The sequence below is a fragment of the Brachypodium distachyon genome, chromosome 4 (assembly GCF_000005505.3).
Source record: "Brachypodium distachyon strain Bd21 chromosome 4, Brachypodium_distachyon_v3.0, whole genome shotgun sequence".
NCBI classification, from domain to species: domain Eukaryota; kingdom Viridiplantae; phylum Streptophyta; class Magnoliopsida; order Poales; family Poaceae; genus Brachypodium; species Brachypodium distachyon.
In genome coordinates this window covers 1,100,457-1,124,062 of record NC_016134.3, presented here as the reverse complement: position 1 = coordinate 1,124,062, position 23,606 = coordinate 1,100,457, and the positions used below count along the sequence as shown (strand labels likewise).

The window sequence follows — 23,606 nt, the reverse complement described above, 5'->3', positions numbered from 1 at the left end:
ATATGCATGCCTTTGGTCTTTTTTTCTTCATTCTTGATCAAGTTTATTCTAACAAAAGATCTCGATATATACATTGATAGATCAAGATCAGTAGAACCATCATGGAATATTTCTTACATAGTGTATTTGATTTGGTATAGTAGATGGTAACATATTTTTGCTATACATTTCATGATCAAGTTACGATCCGGCCGTTTGCTAGAACCATCATTAAATATTTCTTTCGATAGAGAAGATGCAAACATGATGCCATTTAAGAATCGACTTGCCAGTTTAAGATGTTTCATTCAAAATTTGATAGTTGACTTGCTAGCTCAAATACTCCCTCCGTCCGCAGATAAGTGCACATCTAAGTTTGTCCTAAAGTCAAAGATATTAAACTTTGACCAATTTTTTTTTGGAAAACGTATCAACATTTACGACACTCAATTATTATCATTAGATCCATTTTGAAATATAGTTTCATAATATGCCAATTTGACGTCATATATGTTGTTACTTTTTTTCAATAATAATATTGGTCAAGCTTAAAAAAGTTTGACTTACGACAAACCTAGAGATACACACATATTATTTGTGGGTAGTTTGCATCCTTATCATACTCACTCCGTTCCTTAAAGAAAGACATATTAGCTTCCATTAAGACAAGATTTTGACCACAAATTACTATGCCAAGATGTGATTTATATGACATGAAATTAGTATCACTAGATTCGTTATCAAAAATACTTCATGATATTTATGGTTTCATGTCATATCAACCACATTTTAACATAGTAATTTATGATTAAAGTTTTGTCTTAATAAAAACTAATAGGCCAATTTTTAAAGAACGGAGGGAGACGACGTGTCCGTGGTCTGTGGATAATGAGGCGCGTCCATGGTTTTGCATTAAGCGGATAAGCCCTGATATATCCTTCCATGGATTACACGCTAACCCAAAGTGCGTCATCAACGAAAAGCCAGGAAACCCAAATCCAACGGCGGGGAAATGGAACCCCCCGGGACACGAACGGCCACGATCCCTCCGATCCGAGTCGTCCCAAGGAAAACGAGACCAACCCAACCCCAATCACATGTTCTTCCCTCGGTCCCTTTCTTCTCCCCGCTCCGCTTGTTCGTTCGTTCGACACACTAGCAGCCGGCGACGCCGCTTGCTCCGCCGAACGAATCCCCCTCTAGCCCGGCGATCGGCCTCCCTCCTCCGGCGAACGAACGCCCCGTCACTCCCTCGCCGCCGGATCGACGGCCGCCTGCCCGTCCGCCCATACTCGGCATCCGACCCTGTCGGTCCTCGGCAGCAGATCTGCACCCGCGGCGGCGACGCACCCCCACCCACACCCCGGCGTTCCTCTCCCTGGCCACATCCATGGTGAGTTCCTCGCCATCCCTCCGCTTCCTCCCCTAGCGGATAATCGGGCGTGCACTGGGGTCCCGTGCGGCCACTAGGCCCAACTGGACTGGTATGGTTCCGAACCCTAGATTGTGCCTGTCTTAAATTGGAGGGTTTGGTTGGCAGGTGTTTTGTGTCATCACGCTGCTTGCTGAGGCGATCATAGTTTTAGCGTGCATTTTCAGTGTGTCCAGCCTAATTATTGCGGTTTACCATGGACATGTAGGGAGAAAACCAGGTTAGAGCACGACGATTGGTTAATGTCTACCCCCGTATGGACTTCAGAGTGTCCCTAGGTTAATGTCTACCTAGGCATGGACTATAAGGCAACACGCGCTACTCCTTTTGCACTTTGAACACGGTTGAGTCCACCCTGCCAGAAGCATGTGTAGGGCAACCTGTTACACTTTTAGTGTTAGCATCAAAGTAGTAACAGATGGTAAGCTAGAGGCTACCAAGTCAAACTTTAGGATCACGTACACTCGTACAGGTTGCAAGCTTGGAGATTGTGTCAAATAAGAGTTCTGTCTGCCAAGCTAGAGATGTTCTGGAGGTGCACTTGGGTTTCTTCGTCATCCTTTAGTTTTATGATATCGGTTTTGGCTCCGTAGAAAAGAATCACCTGACAGCTCTTGCGAGAATCCTTCACTTGCCTCCACTCGTTATGCCAAAGTCATACTTTCCTCGATACTATATGTGTAAAAGAGGAAAGGGCGTTCCCAGGAGATGTTGTTTGCAAAAATTGTACTGCCCCACTTGCAAACTTTAGTCCCATTATTGTATAAAACGTTAGAGGACTAATGCCATGGACATAAAGCGGGTTAAGTTGCTCCACTTTAATATCTGCCGGTGCCAGTAAGAAATGCTAGAAAACTGAGATATATGTTCCATAAAATTGTAATGTGCACAGTTTTCTTCAGGTATTGATGGACTAGCTGACTGCATGCTGTTCATTTATATTGTGGTCATGGTACTTGTTCATGTGGTTGAATATTTAGATACACGATAGATGGTCTGTGTTTGGGAAGTGTGGCAAATTCATTTTCTACAGTCTGCTTTAGGGAAATGATCATTTTATTGTGCATAGACATTCTGCTCTTGGGAACTGTTGTCATTCAGTTGTGCTGTATGTTGGTTCATAGCGAGAACAGTTTGACTTTACTTTTGAACTTTAGTTGTAAAATATTATTGATTGAATTTCAGGTGAAGATGAATTGTGTGTAGCTAAAGCTTCTGTCTGATGGATCCTGATGGCAAGAAGTTTGGCACAGGTAATGCTTTCATCAAAGTGCATAGTATAGTACGCGCAATAGTATTTGTCTCTGTTAGGGAACTTAGCTTCTCAAATTTCATCATGAATATTTAATTACTGCAGTAATTGTAAGATGAAAAGAATTCCTGAACTTAGTTTAAATATGAGTCAAACTATGGGTTCTCTTCTTTATTTTCCTTCTATTTTAGTTTATTTCTTTTGCTAAGTATCTGTGATGTTGCTATATATATTCTTGTTTGTTATCTGGTAAAGATATAAGCATGGTTGAATTTTGCTGACAGTAATTCTTGGTATGCATCCTTCTGCAAATACTGTGGTCCATGACATGCTTTTTTGTATTTCAGGGCCTAGGGAGCTCACTGGTGCTGTTGATTTAATAAGCCAGTACAAGCTGCAACCTCATCATGATTTCTTTTGCAAGAGGCCTTTGCCACTGGCAATCTCAGATACACATTATCTTCACAATGTTGTGGGGGACACTGAAATACGAAAAGGAGAAGGAATGGAGCTAGATCAACTCATTCAGAATGCATACCTGAGGGATAAACCTGCTTATATTCAGCCCTTTGACATGGAAACGCTGGGGCAAGCGTTTCAGCTTCGAGAAACAGCCCCAGTAGATTTACCCTCTGTAAGATCCTTTCTATCACCCCACTTCTATCACCCCACTTCCTTTATGGCCATATTGCATTTGCTCATCACACAATTAAACTAATCAACAGGCTGAAAAAGGTGTACCGACTATTTCGGGTAAATCGAAAAGTGAGTCCAAGGACAAAGAGAAAAAACATAAAAAGCACAAAGACAGAGATAAAGACAAAGAACATAAGAAGCACAAACATCGACATAAAGATCGTTCAAAGGACAAGGACAAAGACAAGGATAAGAAAAAGGATAAAAGTGGCCATCATGAGAAGGTTGGTCCATTTTCTGTATGTTTAGAACTTCAGTATCTCCCGAGTCTTACTCATAACTTAAAACTATATTCTTTACGTTGTAAAACGTACATAATTTGTTCAGAAGAGGAAGCATGAGGGGATGGAGGATTCAGTGGATTTGCATAAGCATAAGAAAAGCAAGGTAACATATAATCATTATTTCCTTCCTGGTACAACAAATTTATTACAGTGTGTTTTGATGGTTTGTTAACATGACTTATCTTGGCAGCATAAGAGTTCCAAAATCGATGAGATGGGTAATGGACTTAGTTAGCTGCACTTTTCTTACTTCTATTGTCAATCCATGTCGTATGTTGTTAAAAGAAGGCTCAGAAGGTTTCTGTCATCAGGACCCACTGCAGATCAATGGTATATGCTTCTTGAACTTCTATCTACCTGTTGGGTTTAATTTTTCTCCCTAGACTTTCCTTGGTTCTAGTTCTAGGAATGGATCATGGATGCATGATTTGGTTTCTCGTGTTACTTCCCTCAATTCTTTGCACCTTTTGGTGAAAACCTTCTGCTGAAAACTTTTCAGATAGAGCTGCATTCTTAGTTTGTGCCGTTTAAGGTAATTCAAGAGGTTATTTTTGTTTGTTTACTTTTTGGGGCTTAAATGATGAATACTTTAAACTAACTATGGAGTTATTAGTCAATGAAGACTTGAAGAGAATAGGACCTTTTGCCTGCCATCCCAAAGATTAGTCTCATTTGATTTTTATCTGCATTTCTAGAATATGTGATCTTGGGCACAGCTGCTCTGATTTTTTTTCCCCGTCAACAATCAACTTTGGACTTATACTGATTCCTTTCTTCATTCTCACTGTTAACTTGGTTTTTTTTGGCATGACCTGGTTCGGTCTGCCTTGCACCATAATGTAGTTGTTTTCTGTTTAAATTTATACTGCACTTGGAGCATAACACATGGTGATTAATTTGAAATTAATGGCGTATTCTAAAATATACTTGCAGTTCTCTCAGTGATGTTTCTTTGGAAGTATATTATGTGATTTGCAAGTATCTAAGCACATGTATAACCATTGATACTGCCATGTTGAGTTGTGGACACAAATCTCCTAATTGAGAGCAACATTTGCAAACAAGTATAGGCTTATTCTTTTTGCATCTGCGCTAATCTAATTCTTACTTTCATGTGGATGATGCAGATATCATGAATGGCTATTGATTCGAAGGTGCTTAAGATGAACGCCTGTTACCTGCTAATTATGTTGTTCTTGCAGTGTGGATCCTGGGGAAAATGTAACTTGTAACAGGGGACAAACCCATTGTATTTTGCAACCTGTCCCTAACTAACTAATAGGACTCCTTGTAGGAACATTTAGATAGGGCTTCTAATACCTTTTTTTCTTCTTCTTAAGACTAGACATCTGGGTAGTTTTTAAATGAGGTAGTTTTTGAAGCATATTATTCCTAACCAGGCTTCTGGTCCAAATCATTGGTGTAGCATGGGATAGTGGATTAGTGGTAGAAAGATACTTGCATGTGGAAACTAAACTCTGTTTCGCGTACCGGTCAGGAAATTAATTGATTCAGCAACATGAGTAATCATGTTTATTTCGAGTAACAAGAATGATCTCTTTGTTCTAAATATGTGACGCCATGTGTGTCTGCTTCATTCTCCTGATCCTGCTTATGTCGATATGACTATCGCTGTCTAATAAACCCCCATGCCATTGAGTTTAATGGTCGGTGGAATTTCAATTGTTATCCAAACCATGCGTTTTTTATCCGATGATCAACGAATTTTAGTTTACAAGTTTGCACAAAATGACTGGATATGTCGTCTTTAGTTCTTTACCAATAAACAAAAATGGTGCTATGTATCATCTGCTCAACTCAGTCAATCCGCCGCACGACATTTGAGCAACCTGTCGGCCTGCAAGGTGTATTGGCGAAATCAAACCAGATAGCTAGTTGCCGACGGGAGTGCTAAGAATAATTATTTACGATCATTAATTATTAGTTAGTTAATGAATTATTAGGCAGTTGGTTATGTAACTGTTCGTGTGAAAAAGATACCAATGCATGTATTGGTGCCTCTTCACTCTGTATAAATATCGTCATCAATTAATGGAATAAAACACAGAGATTTCATTTTCATTTTCGTTCACAACACGTTATCAGCACGTAGTTCTACCATCACAGAGCAAATCAAGAGGTTAGAATCATGGCAATCAAAGATGTGCCCCTCTTTTTCCTTACTGTCCTTGAGTTCTCTGGCCACCGAGGACACAACCGCCAGTGGACCCCGTGCCGCTGGTGGGTGTCCTGGCGTCGCCCGCGCCTCGCCCGCGTTGCTGCGCCTCTGGCTCCCGCTGCGCCCGCCCCTGCACCTGCGGCCGCCGCGCCCATGGCCAGCGCCTCGCCGGCCCACGCCTCGCCGGCTCCTGTCTCGCCGGCCCACGCCCCGCCGGCTCCTCCCTCGCCGGCCCCCGCACCACCAGACTCGGCGCTCCCGGCCGCCCCAATTTATGATCCTACCATGGCATGGATAATGGCCGGACCGGCGGCGCCGATGATCGGAGAAGACGACGACTTTGTGCTCGCCCTTGCACCGCCTCCACTGCCGCTCTACTGCCCCATCCATGGGCATGGCTCGTGCCCCACACGAGACGGCACGACGCCGCCGCCTCCATCCCTGACCCCGCCGGCGACACCTCCTCGCCTCGACATCATCTCGTCCGACGGCGGCACCCCCGAGGCGGACCATGGCGGCGACGAAGATGGGGGGCTTGACTCCGTCCACCCGGAAGCCCACCAGCTTCTCCGCCGGTTCGCGGCTGCCATGGCAGCTCACCACGCCGGACCGGCGGGCGGCGGGTGGGACCCGGCCGCCCTTGGCCTCTCCTCCGTCGAGGGGGGGCCCTTCTCCAACTGAGCATGCATGGTGGCGGACGGGCAGCGGCGGCGGACGGGCGATGGCGGCTGGACGGGCAACGACGGCAGCCGAGACGGGCGGCGGCGACGGGACGGGGTTAACCCTAACTGCCCGCCTCCCCACCCCTTATAACCGCCCCGCCCCTCAGTCCCTTAACGGGCCGGCCGACAGGCCAAGGCCCATCCCGCCCGAAGGCCCCTCTGCGCGCGCCCTTCCCCCACTGGCAAAGGGCCATTTTGCAGAAAAGTCCAGAAATTTTGGCTATTTGCGAATTGGTCCATGTATTTATTTAAAAGTTGTATTTTACATACCTATAGGTCCCTGCACTTATATTTATTTAGATTCCAGTGGTTTTTAGGATATACTCCTACTAAAGACATATTCCTATGTAAATGTCAATGTAACTATTGTCGTGTTCAATGTGTTTGTATAATATACATCCCCTATTACATGTGATATTTACACTTTTCAATTGAGATCTTTATTTCTTGCATTTTTGAGAGTTTTGCTTCAACAATTAAGTCCAAAAACAAAGGCACCAAAAATGCCCAAAAATTTACTTGATTCAAGAAAAAACTCCATTAGTGATAAGCAAAAATTATCACCATGTGACTACCTCAATTTAATATATACGAATCACAAGGTACTATAGACTTTCAATAACGGTAAAACGATATATTGCGTTGAATGTTCCGTGGGAACATACACCTTATTGAAAGTAGCGAATAATTTCGCTTAGTGCTGAGAGGTCTACATTGTGTAAATACGCACAATGACTACCTTCAACGTGCTCTTCTAATATTAAATAACAGAAGGTGCTACAGTCTTTCAATGACGGTAAAACGATATATTGCGTTGAATGTTCCATGGGAGCATACACCTTATTGAAAGCAGCAAATTATTTCGCGTAGAGCTGAGAGATCTACACCAATAAATCGGTGATTATCTTCAAAGTGTTATTTGAGGTCTACACTATATGAAATTAACATTGATTAAATTTCATGCATTTTATTGCAATTTACTTATAACAATGACCACAATATTTTGGCTTTACCTACTAGTAATTAACAAAATCAATGGTTTTTCAATCCCATGTAGGACAAAATGATCGGGAAAGAGTTTGACGAACTCGCCCTCGACGGTCGAAACTATCCAACTTGGGCAATGGACGTAAAAGTGAGCCTTGCGTCACGCGAACTTTCAGCGGCCATACAACCTCCTATAGAGGGACAAGAGCCCATCACAGATCTACATAAATATAATGTCATATACATTATAAGGAACCACATCCATGTTGATCTCAAATTAGAGTATCTCATGAAAGAAAATCCATACACACTAGATATGAACAGCAAAATGCCGTAATTTTGCCTGAAGCCACACATGAATGGACTCAACTACGCCTACAAGATTTTAAATCTATAGGAGAGTTCAATCATGCTGTTCATAAAATTTGTTCAAAGATGCAATTTTGCGATAAGGAACCTTCTGAAGCGGAAAAGATCGAAAAGACCTTATCTACTATGCTTCCGGCTGATAGGATCCTTCAGCAACAATATCGTGCACGCCAATTTAATAGATATTCTGATCTTATCCATGTTTTACTTCAGGCCGAAAAGCATGATGAACTTCTAATGAAAAATCATCATCAGCGTCCGATAGGCGCTGCACCTTTACCTGAAGTACATGCTAATTTTCAGAAGAACAACAAGTTCAATGGATCGAATAATCGACCAAACAACTTCAAAGGCAAGCAAAAGGGCAACAACAAGAAAAACAAGCCACGTGTACAGGATAAGGGAAAAGGCAATTTCAAACCACAATACGACAAATCTAAAGTTTGTAAAAAATGTGGGTGCTACAAGCACATTACAAAGAAATGCCGTACTCCTCGACATTTGGTAGATCTGTACCTACAATCCGTAGGATGCAAGCGACCTGTTCATCAAGGACCAAGATTTGAATCAATTTTCAATTTCCAATCCGACAATTCCAAGGAAGCTGGTTGTTCACATGATGTCAAAGAAGAACCAAGCAACAACCCGACACTCCGATCGTCCGGGGATCTAATGAGCACGGAGAACATGATCATTGAATTCACTTCAAATGATGTGTTTGGAGACCTATAATAGTTCACCTATCTCCGAAATAGATATTATCTATATTTACGTTCGTAAGTATTGTTGTAAATAAATTATAATGATCGTTGTCATCTATATTGTAATATTACATTATTGTATCAACACTTTGATACCAATATATTTGACATATGTATTGTAAATTACGATTGTATTATCAATTTAATACATACATAAATTTGTATGTATTCTATATATCTATTAAGAATGATATTAAAGTTCTTCCTTTTCCGTATATAGTTTTTCTACGGGAGTCAATCCAAAATGGACGAAGAACTTTGCCTTGTGGATAGCGCCATCACAAACACTATACTTAGGGAAACAAAATATTTTCAAACCCTTACTAAAACGCAAGGGAATATTTTGACAATCGCTGGACGCGATACGTTAATTGTTGGTTCTGGATGAGCCATCATCACACTTCCTATGGGTACACAAGTAATAATCGAGGATGCTTTATTGTATCCTGATTCAACTTGTACTCTAATAAGTTATATGGAGCTTGGTTCACCAAGCTCCATATATCCAGAAAATCTTGGAGAAATTTAACATGGACAAATTCTATCCATGCAAAACACCTATGGTAGTTCGATCTCTAGACGTAGAGAAAGATCCATTCAGACCAAAAGGTGATGGAGAGAAAATTTTGGGATTTGATTTCCCATATCTTAGTGCCATTGGGGCATTAATGTACTTAGCAAATTGCACCCGGCCGGATATTGCATTTGCGGTAAATTTACTAGCTAGACACAGCACAGCTCCAACAAAACGCCATTGGGTAGGAGTCAAGCAAGTTTTTCGCTACCTACAAGGCACTAAAGATCTAGGTCTATATTTTCAAAAGGAAAACCAAGATTCTGAACTAATCAGATACACTGATGCTGGTTATTTATCTGATCCCCACAATGCCAGATCCCAGACCGGTTTCATGTCCTACATGATGGGATAGCCATATCGTGGAAGTCTTCTAAACAGACCCTAGTGGCTACATCCACAAATCATTCAGAAATAATAGCCTTATACGAAACATCTCGTGAAAGTGTATGGTTACGAAGAATGATTAACCACATACAACAATCATGTGGTATTGGTTCAATTGAATCACCAACGATTATATATGAGGATAATTCAGCTTGTGTTACTCAGATGCAATCAGGTTATATAAAAAGCAATATAACTAAACATAGTGCACCTAAACTATTCTATCCTCATGAATTACAACAAAATGGGGAGATAAATATCTTGCAAACCAAATCATGTGATAACCTCGCAGATTTGTTTACTAAGTCCTTGCCCAACTCCACATTTCAGAAATGTGTATATGGGATTGGTATGCGACAACTTAAAAATTTGCAAGCATCAGGGGAGTATTCGTCTGAGTTTAACCTATACATAACATCATATTGCACTCTTTTCCTATTATGAGTTTTACTCAGTTGTTTCTCATAAAAGGTTTTTAATGAGATAATATTAACATAAGATTATATGTCATATTTTCTATTTTCCCCACCGGGGTTTTTGTAGATAATATACAAGGCATATTTATTGTCCACATAATTCAATATGAATTATCAAAGGACAATATTCAAAATATGTTATACCATTTTCTCCTTAATTTTCCCATTGGGTTTTTAAAGGGAGTTTTCATAACATATCAATATTATTATTATTTCCTCAATATTTTTCCCACAGGGTTTTTGGAGGAAATTACGAGATTATAAGATTCCATGATGATTCGAGAATATACAAATCAACAAAGCAAATTGATCAAGGGGGAGTGTTAAGAATAATTATTTATGATCAATTAGATTAATTATTAGTTAGCTAATAAATTATTAGGCAGTTGGTTATGTAACTGTTCGTGTCCCAAATGTTGGAAAATTTGGGATGCGAAAGCAAAAGTTTGGTACACCAATGCATGTATTGGTGCCTCTTCACCCTGCATAAAATATCGTCATCAATCAATGGAACAGAACACAGAGATTCATTCTCATTTTCATTCACAACAGGGAGCTCATTTCCCCCTCCTCTATTCCTCTCCTCTTCTCTACTGCTACAGCGCCGAGCTCCTCTCACCCCGCTTCCTCTCCTCCTCCTCTCCGGTGGCTCTGCCGCCTGGAGAGGAAGGGAGGGGAGGTCGGGCCGGTTCTCCTTTTAGCTATGTATATTACTGTTGTTGCCTTAGGGGCTTGCTCTGGATCGGATCCGCTGGATTTGGGGCTCTGGTGGATCCATCGAAGAAGTTTTCTTGCCATTGCAGTCATCACCGGATCCGTCGGTTTTGGTTGTAGTGGTTCTATTTCTTCCTCCGATCCTCTTCTAAATAATCGCCTCCCCGCAGATCTGGCAATACTTGATTTAATTTCTCTTCTACCAAAAGCTAGATCTGTGGTTTCTTCTTTTATTTCCTTTGAGTTTCCTTGCATGTTTGCCCTTCTTGATCTGCCGGATTTGATACCAAAATATCTTCCTCTCCGGAGATCTTGTTCAGTGCTTACCATGTTCTTCTCCTTGGAGTTCATGTGGGCTGGTTGGGAGAGGGAACATGAAATATCTATGATTCCCATGGTTCCTTCACCCATCTGCTCTAGCGATGTTGTTCATCTTTACCTCATGCGCTGGAGTAGGACCAGTCTTGGTCATCAAATCCATCCCACGGTTTGCTCTTGCTCCCCTAAACCTCCCAATCGGAGGCCTGCCAGGCAGTTCCTGGACAAGGCTCCCTTGGTTTGGATTCGATGGTTGCATCGTTCTTCGTATGGAGATGGCTGCCCGTTCCAGGGGTGTTGTTGTCTGTGGTGGACGAAGCAAAAGCTCACCCAAAAATCTTGGCTTCGTCCGCTCTTCTTTCCTCCGGATATGCGGAGGCTGTTCGTCCCAGAGGATCTCTGGCTCGTTGGTGGCGGCCGGCGGTGTGCTCTGCTCTTCGGCGGTGCTATTCTCGGTCGGCAGCAGGTCGATGGCTGGGACACGCGTACGCCCGACTGTTAGCAATGGACGCGTGTTAGTTGCTTTGCCTGGGAGCAAGCCGCGTGTAATGTAATTTTTCCATTTCTTTGAGTCCTTCTTTGTATTGCGTTGTACTTTGTGGGTCTTTTGGACCGACTTGTGTTATATGCAGGGAACTTAAAAAAAAAAGATAGCTAGTTGCCTAGTTCCAGTGCATTCCACATGTAGTATTCCGCCGTTTTAAGTACTTTGTTAGATTAATAATATTCCGTCCGTACCGAATGAACCGACGTGGATTTGTATAGATTTTTATGCAAATTCACGTCAGTTGGATTGAGGGGTATATAAATGCACGCATCTTAACCTTTAAATCAAGAACCTAATTAATATCAAGTTAATGAATTCGTCAACTGCTATCAAATTAATACTCTGTTTCGTACATAATCGAGACTCGAAACATAGATTAAATAGATGACACATGGATCGAAATTACATAGCTACCTAGCCTTAGGTACTTTCTGTATGCCATGCAAGCATGTGAGCAAGTCCAAGATCGACTTGCCATTATGGAAGGCCAGTTAAACTGCTCCCTCCGTCACGTATCAAGTGACTTTGTATTACATGTATCTAGATGTTTTTAAGCATAGATGATACATCAATATTTGGAGAAATTTGAATCACTTAATATGAAAGGAGGGAGTAGCACTGAATATTAAGCGCACATGTACATAGTAGATATATAGAAAAGAAGAGCATGCAAGACAATTAAAGAATTTTAGGTTCCGTAGACATTATAATTAACAAATAATTAGTTGCAGACACAAGTGATGCTTTGCTTAATTGCTGTAAGGTTCTAAGGTGATAGTGATACTACCAACGGCCGGCAGGGCCCGGGCAACGTCGTCGCCGTGCGCCCTGTCCTTCCTTCATGTTCCCCTACCAACACATGGAGTACTGCAATTTCCTCTAACTCTCTCAAGATTCTCCAGGTTTCTTGGGATTAGTTTTAAGTAACTTGAGATCTTGGTCTCTGACTATAGTCCCTGACTATATATACACCGTTACTCGAAGCTGCTAGCTTCTAGATGCATGCATGTATGATACTATATGCATGCCAACTTTGATACACATATGCTAATTGATTAAAGGCAAACGAGCTTATCGTTGGCGCGACTTGAGTGTATACTTTTTTGTTGGCAATTAGGCAGACAGATTTGCACCAAAGGTGCTAATCAATTGACTGATGTTGTTAGTGACGCCAAGTCCAGAATATATAATCAAGTATAGTCGTACTGATGCATGCATATGCATGCTGCCAATATGTGCTACTTCTGGTTTAAAAACAAGGCCTAGCATACCGAATTTAATTTCCTGCTTCGGCAATTGCAGTACAATATTACTGCACTACTTATATTAATCTGGTGGAAGCTTCTGAAAAAGCTCGTGGCTTTAATTTCCTTCTTTTGCATAAGCATTTTCTGTATCGATCGGCAGGTAAATATGACAAACTTCTTGCAATCTTCTTCTTCATCATTATCCTTGTTCTCTTGTACAGTACTCCATTTGATCCTAAATTGTTGTCGAAATATTACATGTATCTAAACGCTTTTTAAGAAGAGATACATTCATATTTGGACAAATTTAAGTCAAGAATTTAGGATCAGGGTGAGTAGTTTTCTTAATTGCAATCAGTTGTGGTGAAATTATTCCTCGTCTGATGTGAGATTAGGGTAATTCTGTAGTTTTGCTTGTTTTGGCTTTTTTTTATGGGGTTAATTTCTGTACTCTCTTCCGGCGTTGAATGCATCACATGTGATATCTTTTAAAAAAAAAGTTGGATCATTGACAATAGTTCCATCATGCATCCGGCCTCTGATCGAGCGATCTTATATTCTAGCCATGCGAATTAAAAAAAAAATCAAAGGCTAACCGTACATGATGCATGCTTAATTAAAGTCCGAGCAATTTGACTCTCGCCCAGCTAGCCGTACCTGGAGTCGTGTACAGATGCTAGTACCAGTTAGCTCTATGCACACATTGACGAATCAACGATAATGGTGGCTTGGAGTTTAGGTAACCGGGGATTAATACTTAATTATTACTGCCGTGTCATGAATGTTGACATTATTTGCCTAGCTTTGCTAAAGCTCGCCGACATGAGTACCGGTCGATGCAAATAACCGCTTCCATATCCGGTTACGTATGCTACAAGCTACCCTGGCTCGATCGTCAAAACACCGATAATTAGTGCGGGTTTAACTGCACACTTTGCTTCTGTATGCACACACTTGTTGTTTATACACTAGCTAGCACATGGTCAATATCTATACCCATGTACTTCATCTATTCCATATTAAGTACGCAACTTAATTTGTCTGGATACACACGTATATAGACACTTATATGAACGGTAAGAGTAAAAAGATACGAAGATGACGAAAAAACGGTCTTTTATCTGCCTTCAAGGTAGAGAAGTGATCTAGAAATTGACGAGTTTAGGTGAACAAATAATGATAGGAAATGCACTTAGGTTAGAGATAGGAGTAGCTTAATTAGAAAACGGTTTGCCTGTCAGCTATTCACCAACTTCTTTTCGCCGCTAATTTTCACCCTTACAGTGCTTTGGCAACCAATAATTGGCCAGAGGTCGACACCACAAAGCATTCCGATAATACATGTCCGACTCTCGCATGCCTGAGGGGTGTGCAAAGTAAGCAAAAGGTAGTCCAAGTTAATTAATTCAATCCCTCATCTGCAACAGGGTTGTACCAGAAGACAATGTCACCGTCCTAGATCTATCTATATATCTTGTCGACGGCCGGACGAGCCACGAAAGCTCCAAGAACACGTATACGTCCATCTTATCCACCGTTTGGGCACGGAGCTGTTTCTTTGCTCAATTGGCCTCCTGCGGACGTTTTGGCCTGGCAAAAATCGCTTGACGAAAAGCATGGCCATTTGGAAATGGTGGAAGGAGGCAGAAGCGCTTCCTAGCACATATAGCTAAATACACAAAACACTGCTACACTATGTTTACAGTGCATTCCGCCAATACCATTGAAAGAAAAGCCACGTGTCGCTTTGTTCCGCCAGACTATTTTTGTCAATAATTTTTCCATTTTTAACGAAAGCTTGAGCCAGTTGCAAAAAATTCACAATGGGAGTCCGGCAGAGACACCTCCGCCCCGTTGTCCGGTTGTTGGCTGTCGCGCTCCACGTGGCGGATCCCGCATTGACCTCTGCCCAGTTCAAACTCCAGTTACTGCGTGCGCAGTAAAACTTGAAAAAACCGGGTACAGTAGCTTTTTTTCTGTTTACCAAAGACGAGTACAGTAGCTTGCGGCGCTGCGAAATGACGGATCTACCCCTATATATACGCGGGCAGCCGTGGCAGGCTCACGGGCCTACTCGGATCCCCTGTGACCTGCCACGTGGACGTGCCAGGCGCCCAGGCTAGATATGTCTTGCGGGCCCGCGTTGTCAGCGAGCTAGCGTGGGGGCAGCTCGCGTGCTTTTGTTCCCAGGCGTCTCTCTCTCAAGCCGTTGGTATAAAACGCCCGGAGGGAGCCCAGGCGAGCGTCCAAAAAGCAGAGCAGGCCGAGAAGAAGAAGCTTTTGGTGGGCTCTACGAGGCAGAGAAACCTCACCTGGTATTATTGTCGATGGTGGCCGCTTCGGGTCTCGGGAAGCCGCCGCCGCAGCCGGCGAGGGAGGAGGGGATGCTAGGGTTGTCGCCGCCGGTGGTGGCCGTGGCGGCGGAGGAGTCGTTGTCGGACGCGGAGACAGCGTCTTCTTCTTCAACGACGGCGGCGGGGGGAGCGCCGAACTCGAGCCTGAGCTCCGGCAGCAGCAGCAGCAGCGGCCGCAGCCTGGCGCGCTGCTCCAGCTGCCTCTCCCGCCTCTCCTTCTCCAGCTCCCCTTCCGCCTCCCTCGCGTCACCGGCCCGCCCGCACCGCTCGTCCGACCCAGCCTGGGCCGCCATCCGCGCGGCCTCCCTGAAATCCCCGCTCGGTCCGGCAGACTTCAAGCTGGTCCGGCGCGTGGGCGGCGGCGACATCGGCACCGTCTACCTCTGCCGCCTCCTCCTCCCCCACGGCGGGACCTCGAGCTCGAGCCCGCCGTGCGTGTACGCGATGAAGGTGGTGGACCGGCGGCGGCTGGCGGGGAAGAAGAAACCCGAGCGGGAGCGGCGCATCCTGCGGCGGCTGGACCACCCGTTCCTCCCGACCCTCTTCGCCGACTTCGACGCCGCGCCGCACCTCTCCTGTGCCGTCACCGAGTTCTGCCCCGGCGGCGACCTCCACTCCCTCCTCCTCCGCCGCCGCCGCCTCCCCCTCCCCTCCGCCCGGTAATTAATCACCCGAAACTTTGCTAGTTGTGCTCGCCATGGATGGATTCGGAGGTTTGCGGGCGGGGTGGTGACATCGTGTCGAACACCTTTCGTGCGTGCGTTGCAGGTTCTACGCGGCGGAGGTGTTGGCGGCGCTGGAGTACCTGCACATGATGGGGATCGTGTACCGGGACCTCAAGCCGGAGAACGTGCTCATCCGGGCCGACGGCCACGTCATGCTCACCGACTTCGACCTCTCGCTGCAGTCCTCCTCATCGCCCTTCGTCCTCGATGACGATGAGGACGAGCAGCCGGCGACCAGCTGCTTCCCGCGGCGGCGGCGGAAGAAGCGAGAGCCGAGGATGGTGGTGGCGGAGCCGGTGGCGGCGAGGTCGAGGTCGCTGGTGGGGACGCACGAGTACGTGGCGCCAGAAGTGGCCTCCGGGGGTACCCATGGCGCCGCCGTCGACTGGTGGGCCTTGGGCGTGCTCCTCTACGAGCTCCTCCACGGCCGCACCCCCTTCGCCGGCGCCGACAACGAGGCCACCCTCCGCAACGTCGTCTCCGCCCCCCTCGCCTTCCCTCCCTCCGGCTCCCTCTGCGGCGGAGCCATGGACGCCGCCATGGCGGACGCGAGGGACCTCATCGCGCGGCTGCTGGCCAAGGACCCCGCGGCGAGGCTCGGGGCGCGGCGGGGCGCCGCCGACGTCAAGGCGCACCGGTTCTTCAGGGGGGTCAACTTCGCGCTGCTCCGGTCCGCGCGCCCGCCCCTGGTTCCCAGCGTCCCCGGCGGCGGCCCGGTGCGGCGGTCGCAGTCGTGCAAGGCGCCGCCGCGGCCGGAGCCCGGCCGCTTCGACCTCTTCTGAGCCGGATCGACGAGCGGCAGCCGTAGAGAGACAGAGAGAGAGAGAGAAACGAACGCCGTAATTACTCTACGGTTAACCCATCTATAGTGCTGTTAATTACCCTGCCGCAATCACTAATTACTTACTACTCCTAGTAGCTCTATTTAGTGTAGCTCAGCTAGCGTGTGCATGCAGGCATTCAGTGACCTAAGCTCGCACTAGCCGTTGTAATCGTATAATCAACTGGTGCTACCAGTACGTCCAAAATTAGGTACTCCGCGTACCCTTGTACTAGCTTGCTAATCGATCTAATCTAAAATCGAGTTCAACTGTTGGCATGTGCTAGTAGCTAGCAGGAGTACGTCCTTGATGCCAAAACTATTTGGCATGGAAAAATTAGCTAGAGTTGTTGTGAGATCGATATTGACTTGCCAGGAAGGTTGACTCTTGCAGTTTTGACTAGTACTGGTCGATCGGTAGAGCCGTCTTTGACCACTGCCCATGTGCAAACATGCCCGTGTAGAGCGTATGGTGGTTAAGGAAAAACGTTTGTGCGCTGAAAGGTTAATTCTGACACCGAACTGATTAAGGATGAAATAGAGTGTTTGTGTGTTGTGTAAAGAAGTAAGCTACGACTAGACTAAAATCGCTAGAGACGTGAGTCACATGCCGGTGTTTTGGAGGTGTCCGTTTCACAACGGGCCTGTGGTACTACGTTTTCCATCAATGGCTCGTTGACCCTGTCTCTTGCGTACGTCGTCTGTGTCCTCTCATCGAGCTTGTTTTTTTGTCTTAGACGTGACGTGGCCTAAGGTGGTTTGCGGAGTGGTTTGGGGTTTGCCGGGGAGTGGCGTGACAGTCCGCAGCAAAATCAATGGCCGCTGCTTGGTCAGTTTAGGCAGGAGTCCTAGTTTACTGCAGAGCAGATCGAGCTTAATTATAATATCCGGACACAACCTGCTGAGCTTAATCCGGCAGGAGCTTCCACAAAGAATTTAGCAGGAAACCCTCGTCGGGCCAGGAAAAAACCTGAAAAACTCTCTCTTTCTCGGTCTTCCTTTTTCCTCAGAGTCACTGTTCCTCGTATGGAAGGGCGCAGAGAAGATAGACGTGGTTTGTTTGTTTGCTGTTGGTTAATTGCTGCGAAGACGAGGCCAAGAGGGTGCTGTCTGAGTAGAAAACGAGAGAGAGAGATGCGACGCGGTGTAAGATTATAAAATGTGATGACAGGGGAGAGCAGAGCAGTGTGCCGATCGACAGAGAGCTGACCATTGCAGCAACAGCACAAGCTGGTCCGGTTGGGACGCACAGCACGTACAGCAGCCTTGCGCAGGCACGCGCGCGTTCGTTCCAAAAACGTGGAGATAGATAGAGATAGATCGTCTATCTGTGAGCACGCACGGTACATAACCGGCGATGATGGTACGTTGGACAAAAGATGTCTCAATTCTCACTAAATTTAAAGTTAAATGTATCTATATACACTGAGTCATGTTTAGATACATATAAATTTTGACAAATTCGAGACGTCTTTTGTTGGACAGAGGGAAGTATTAATTTTCTGCTAATCCATGTATAGTTCTCTCTCTGTTTTTACTCCCTCCGATGTTAAATTCTTGACTCGAATTTATCCGATGCATGTTTGTATCTAATTCTTAAAAATCTCTTATCGCTGAAGAATCAGGAAATTGACCAGCATGGGGTCTCCTGTGATGTCATGTGCGTAGTGCCATTGATACCTTTTATTAGTAGCTTCTGCGCAACTTTCACCATGCTGGGAGCCGGGGAAGAAGAAGCCCGACCCGAGCAGCACCCCCATGCAGCGCAACGGGCTACGCTCTCGCTCTGCTTCTGCCTGACAGGCCTACGCGTCTTAGGGATGCAGCTGGTACAGCACAGAAACAAAGCAGAGAAGGGCAAACTTGTGTACGCACGTCCGCCTCCACGAGCTGCCACACATGGCCGTCCCGGTCACATCCATCGACCCGAGAGAGAAAGCTGCCCGGCCTGGCATGGTCTGGCCTGGCCCTGTCGTTTCCTCTCTTGGGGCCGCATTGATGCAATGCCCATCTGTGTACTCCTGCATTGAATTTGCAGTTCCATGGCAGGAAGCTAGGCTAGAGCTAGAAGCTACGGGGGCAGGGGGTAGTACCGGCCCAAGGGGCAATGGGGACAGCGCGCGTGTTATCGCCAACTAGTACTAGTCAGTTCGTGTTTACTGTGCTAATCCCCAGGTGAGGAGATCTCTTCTGAGGTATAGCTAGCTAAATAGACACATATTTATAATACGGAAGAGAGAATCTCAGAAGAGATCTTATAAGGTATAGCTAGCTAAAACATCTTATAACGAGATCTCTTCTGAGGTATAGCTAGCTAAATCGGTGGAATGTGCCATTGCCTCGAATCTCTGAGCTAGCTAAAAGCTGACCAAGAACTTTTGCTTGGCTAAGTAATTTTTTTTTCCGACAGAACCATGCAGCAATAGCTTCCCCGGCTGCTGGAAACCAAACAGGCCCATGTAGGAGGATGCTTGGTCACTCTAGCCTCTCTAGGTAACCCAATTGCAGTTCGAGCCCAAAAGACGGAAGCACTAACGGGGCCATTAATTCAAAACCGGGCCCAATCTACATACAGCGTCTCACATGGATCTCCCCGCTGCTGCAATAAGTTCCAACGAGTCATACTCCCAATCTATCTAGGCTCGACTACTACCACTGAATCCAAATAAAATGGAAATTTATGCCCATTCTCGAAATTCGAAATGACCACCACATTATATGCAGTTAAACAATCTTCCACACAAGTTTTTTAATAAAATCGGCTACATACCTCGAGACAGTTATCGTATCAAAATATTTCTCTTCAGCTGTCCAAACTTTTCCAATTGCGCTGAATAAACTTCAAACATGCTTGTCATAGTTCTCAGTAGCAGGCTAGCAGCCATCTTGAAATTTTTGCACCATTGGCCCTCTTACAAACGGAAATGCTAGAAATGACCCTCTTCCAAACGAAATGCCAAAAATGACCTGAAGGAAAGCCCAGAAGACGCCACGTCATATTTTTGTCAATGGCATTGGAGGAAAATACTTAAATCCAATTGCATTGGAGGAAGGGCCTTATTTTCAATTGCATTGGCGTAAAACCTATGCATGGGCAGTTTAGGGCAAACGGGCCCGCACGATTGTTCTACTTTTCGTTTTTTTATACTGATTTGTTTTGATATTTGTAAATTTATTTGAAGATCAAATGAACTCGATCTTTATGAAATTTTGAAGGTAAGTTTAGAATGGTGTTACCCACCTGCAGTATTTTTTATTATTATTTTGGAGCAATTTTGAATTAAAAAAGATTTGAATTCAAATAAATACCAGAATTTCGAAATTGCTCCAAAATAATTTAAAATTTTACCGTAGGTGGATAATAACATTTTAAACTTATCCTCAAAATTTTATAAATATCAGAGTTCGTTTGGATCTTCAAATAAATTTTAAAAATATCAGAACGAGTAAGTATAAGAAGAAAACGAAAAAGAAAATCAATCGGATGGGCCCGGCTGCCCTAAAGTGTCCATGCATTGGCGGAAGGCCCTTCCTCCAACACAATTGGAGTTAAGAACTTTTCTCCAATTCCATTCGCACGAAGTGCTACGTGGCATATTTCGGGCCTTCCGCCTGGCCATTTTTGCCATTTCATTCTGGAGGGGGTCATTTCTGCCAATTCTATTGGCAGGGGGCCAATTGAGCTTTTGCTTCAGCCGTCTCTGCCGAACCACATCACTAACATCAGCAACCCAAACTCCCTCGCCATGGAGCAAAAAAGCTTGAGAACTCCAATCATGCTAAAATAGTATGCAAGTGTTCAGTTATAATACCAACATTTACTAAAACATTACCCAGTAATATAAAATCTCTGCCAGGAAGAAAAACTCAGAATAAGTCATGAGTTTAGAAAATCAAATTGAGTATCTGACCTGCACATCTTTCGTCTTGATAACAGCAAGCAATGGACACCCGAAGCTTTTCTTCCGACAGCAAGGGCTTCAGCTCGACTAGAACCTGCTTCACTGTGATTTTAAGGCAAAGCATCACATAATGTCCTCTGAAGCCTTTAACCGCCTGCAGTGAGAAATTCATCTGGGGATTGGATGCTGCTACTTACCAATCTGCGGCTTCACGGAGACAACGACCATGTCGCTGTCCTTGATGAAAATCATGTGTATAAATTCATCTCTAAGGGTAGTTTCATAACATATAATTTTGTTGGATTCAGTACATAGGTTAAAGTATTACATCAGTGATCAAAATTGCATGTAGAGTTTATTTTCCAAAACAACAGCTCCTAGAGCACTATAGTTCGAACTTCAGACCAACCCTAGCTCAAGTGAGTAAACAATCAACAGTCAGTCAAACACACATTAAGAATAAGTTTAAGCTCGGTTTAATAAGGCTTGAAAATGCTACAAGCTTACAGTAATTCATACACATGATCCACCGATCCAGCTTGTGGAGAAATTCAGGTTTGGTAGATAGTACCATACACATCTCAGTCGGCCACATCTCACACGACAGGTACACAAGTATGAGCTGCTCCACAATGGCAATGGCGATGCTGCGGACGGAAGAGAAACTTTCTCCACCCCTCCCCCCCCCCAAAATAAATAAATAAATAAATCAAAAGAGGAACTTCCTCCAAAAAGTTGTAATCCATCGATGTTCCGGGTTGGACAGCCAGGGAGGTTCCACTGCAGGACGGAAGAGAAACCTCCTGTCGATTCAAAGGCCGGCTTCAGTTCCAATTGCCGACGCCAATTCAGGTGCCGAGGCTCCACGGCGGAAGCGGGCGAGCCCGACCTTGGCGCCGGTGGCCTTGATATCAGCCTGCACCTGCTCCCGGAACTCCCTGTAGCTGAATGGCCTATAACAGCTTCCCTTCTCCCCATCATCCTCACCACAACCAGAAATGACGGCGTCGTCCTGCGGGAACGCAAAGTAGCAGAGCGACATCCGGTCGGTGTCCGGCAGCGGCACCACCCTGTGCTCCACGCTCCGGTACGCGTCGCCGGTGATGGCCTGCATCATGTCGCCGATGTTCACCACCAGCGTCCCCTCCACGGGCTGCACGCTGCGCCACGTTCCCTGCGGCCGCAGCAGCACCTGCAGGCTGCTCTCCTGCAGGTCCTGCTGGTTCAGGATGGACAGCACGGAGCTGTCCGTGTGCGCCTCCATCCCGATGTGGCCGCCGGCGGGGCACGCCGGGTAGCGGTACGCGCGGAAGGTGCCGTCGTGCTCGGCAAGGTAGGATGCCCTCTGGGACGCGTCCAGGCCTAGGTCCATTGCGTCGAACAGCTTGCGTGCGATCCGCGCCATGCGGGACACGTACTCCGCCGTCACCTCCCTGAACGAGCCGAACTCGCCGCCGATGTCGTCGTCCGCGGCGGTGGGATCAGGATCGGCGTCAGCGGCGGCGGGGGCGACGTGGAATCCCTCGACCCAGTTGAGCTCCTTGACGCGGAGCGAGAGCGCGGGCGTGCCCGAGAAGTAGCCCGGGAGCTTGGCCTTCTTCTCCGCGTCCGGCTCCTCCAGGAGATGGCGGGTGAGACTGAATAAGCGGTCTGAGAGGTCTGCCGGGATGCCGTGGTTGGCCAGCCGGAAGACGCCCAGATCCCGGCACGCCGCCGCCAGCGCCTCCGTCAGACCGGACTCCTCCTCAAGGTCCAGCGTAGGCAGCTCCAGCTCCTCCAGCTTGCTCGCCGCTGCTCCATCAGCAGGAATTGGTGATTCTGCCCGCCGCTGCTCCATCAACAATCTCAGGTGGCAATCCCGACCTCAGCTGCTCGCTTCGCCGCTCGGCGCGGTGGACGGGGAGCCGAGGGTGGAGGGGAGGGGCAGACCTAGCCCACGGGAGATAGTTCGCGGGTTGGGGCGGCAACGCCGGCGTTGCCAAAGGCCGGAGATGAGCTGGGCGGCGGCGGATCCGAGGCAGAGAAGGATGCAGAGTGTTGACGTTGCCTGCTGCTGCTAGACGTGGTCGCTACTAATACAGTTTCTTTGATCAGCCAATTAAGTAAAGAGTAAATTATCACTCCATATGCTAATATATAAAAAAAATTATTTTTAACTATTTCCACGAATGTTTCCAAGGTCCTAAATGAATACCCCATATTCCCAAGCAAATACTAAATGCAAATGCAAATTTAGCAAAAAGATTGTTGTTCATGTGATTGGAATGCAGCCGTAAGATACTCTTAGTTATAGGATATAATTAAAGTTCAGGAATATGGATGCGTTGTTAGAGCATGCCAAATAGGATAGGCACGAGATGAGTGTAATGTTCTTGGCAAAGTTAGCAAATCCGATAATTGGCACTGCTCGCATTCTTGTGGACTGCATCAGCATCAAGGGAGATTGTATTTTTCTCTCCCTAACCTTGGTTATGCTCTTGCTAACCATCACATCTACTTCTGAAAATAAGATATTTCCAACTTTGTTTAATGACGCCAAGAGGCTTACTATTAACAGCAATGATGAAAAAAAAGTTGTTTTCAAGAGCCATTTGAAATTCTAAGTGATTTAAGCTTTAGCATACAGTTAACTTTCTAAGAATTTGTTACTGCAAGGACATGGTATCTCGTGTTATTCCACAGGAAAAAAAAACTTTGTTAGGCCTATTGAATTTTGCATACATTTGAATGTTTGATTTTGTTGTCTCTGCAATAGTTAAAAATGTTATTTACTTTTATCTTGACTGTGTTAGTGGATACTTCCTACATTCCACAACACAACGTGTATAGATTTTTCTCATTTGTTCTATAATATACCTCATTTTTTTCTTGGTACTCGTAC

The 23,606-nt window shown here is 45.4% G+C and overlaps 3 protein-coding genes across 4 annotated transcripts; 2 read left to right on the top strand and 1 right to left on the bottom strand.

Annotated features, from left to right (window-relative positions):
- Nucleotides 1-1,081: 1,081 nt before the first annotated feature.
- On the top strand, nt 1,082-5,213 carry LOC100845126 (probable mediator of RNA polymerase II transcription subunit 19b). Of its 2 annotated transcripts, XR_732022.3 has the most exons (7): nt 1,082-1,372; nt 2,597-2,664; nt 3,011-3,297; nt 3,389-3,583; nt 3,687-3,746; nt 3,834-3,973; nt 4,771-5,213. XR_732022.3 is itself a non-coding variant. In XM_003577343.4 (6 exons), exons 2-6 carry the CDS (start codon nt 2,634-2,636, stop codon nt 3,876-3,878), a joined length of 618 nt encoding a protein of 205 aa, XP_003577391.1. In that variant the 5' UTR covers nt 1,082-1,372; nt 2,597-2,633; the 3' UTR covers nt 3,879-5,213. The 2 variants fall into 2 exon arrangements, 1 of the variants encoding a protein (XP_003577391.1); XM_003577343.4 differs by having other exon boundaries at nt 3,834-5,213.
- A 9,975-nt stretch (nt 5,214-15,188) lies between these two features.
- LOC100841589 (protein kinase PINOID) lies at nt 15,189-17,067 on the top strand. The gene is made up of 2 exons (XM_010240557.3): nt 15,189-15,937; nt 16,047-17,067. Exons 1-2 carry the CDS (start codon nt 15,252-15,254, stop codon nt 16,783-16,785), a joined length of 1,425 nt encoding a protein of 474 aa, XP_010238859.1. The 5' UTR covers nt 15,189-15,251; the 3' UTR covers nt 16,786-17,067.
- Nucleotides 17,068-21,162: 4,095 nt separating this feature from the next.
- LOC100841285 (gibberellin 2-beta-dioxygenase 8) lies at nt 21,163-22,865 on the bottom strand. Its single transcript, XM_003579090.4, has one exon. It carries the CDS (start codon nt 22,560-22,562, stop codon nt 21,537-21,539), a length of 1,026 nt encoding a protein of 341 aa, XP_003579138.1. The 5' UTR covers nt 22,563-22,865; the 3' UTR covers nt 21,163-21,536.
- Between the last annotated feature and the right edge of the window lie 741 nt (nt 22,866-23,606).

What these genes read in the sequence shown, in the direction of transcription:
- LOC100845126 (XM_003577343.4), top strand. Translation starts at nt 2,634, where the DNA reads ATGGATCCTGATGGCAAGAAGTTTGGCACAG. An exon ending in TGGCAAGAAGTTTGGCACAG is followed by an intron (nt 2,665 to 3,010) that starts GTAATGCTTTCA and finishes TTTGTATTTCAG; the next exon opens with GGCCTAGGGAGCTCACTGGT. An exon ending in AAAGTGGCCATCATGAGAAG is followed by an intron (nt 3,584 to 3,686) that starts GTTGGTCCATTT and finishes TAATTTGTTCAG; the next exon opens with AAGAGGAAGCATGAGGGGAT.
- LOC100841589 (XM_010240557.3), top strand. Translation starts at nt 15,252, where the DNA reads ATGGTGGCCGCTTCGGGTCTCGGGAAGCCGCCGCCGCAGCCGGCGAGG. An exon ending in CTCCCCCTCCCCTCCGCCCG is followed by an intron (nt 15,938 to 16,046) that starts GTAATTAATCAC and finishes CGTGCGTTGCAG; the next exon opens with GTTCTACGCGGCGGAGGTGT.
- LOC100841285 (XM_003579090.4), bottom strand. Translation starts at nt 22,562, where the DNA reads ATGGAGCAGCGGCGGGCAGAATCACCAATTCCTGCTGATGGAGCAGCG.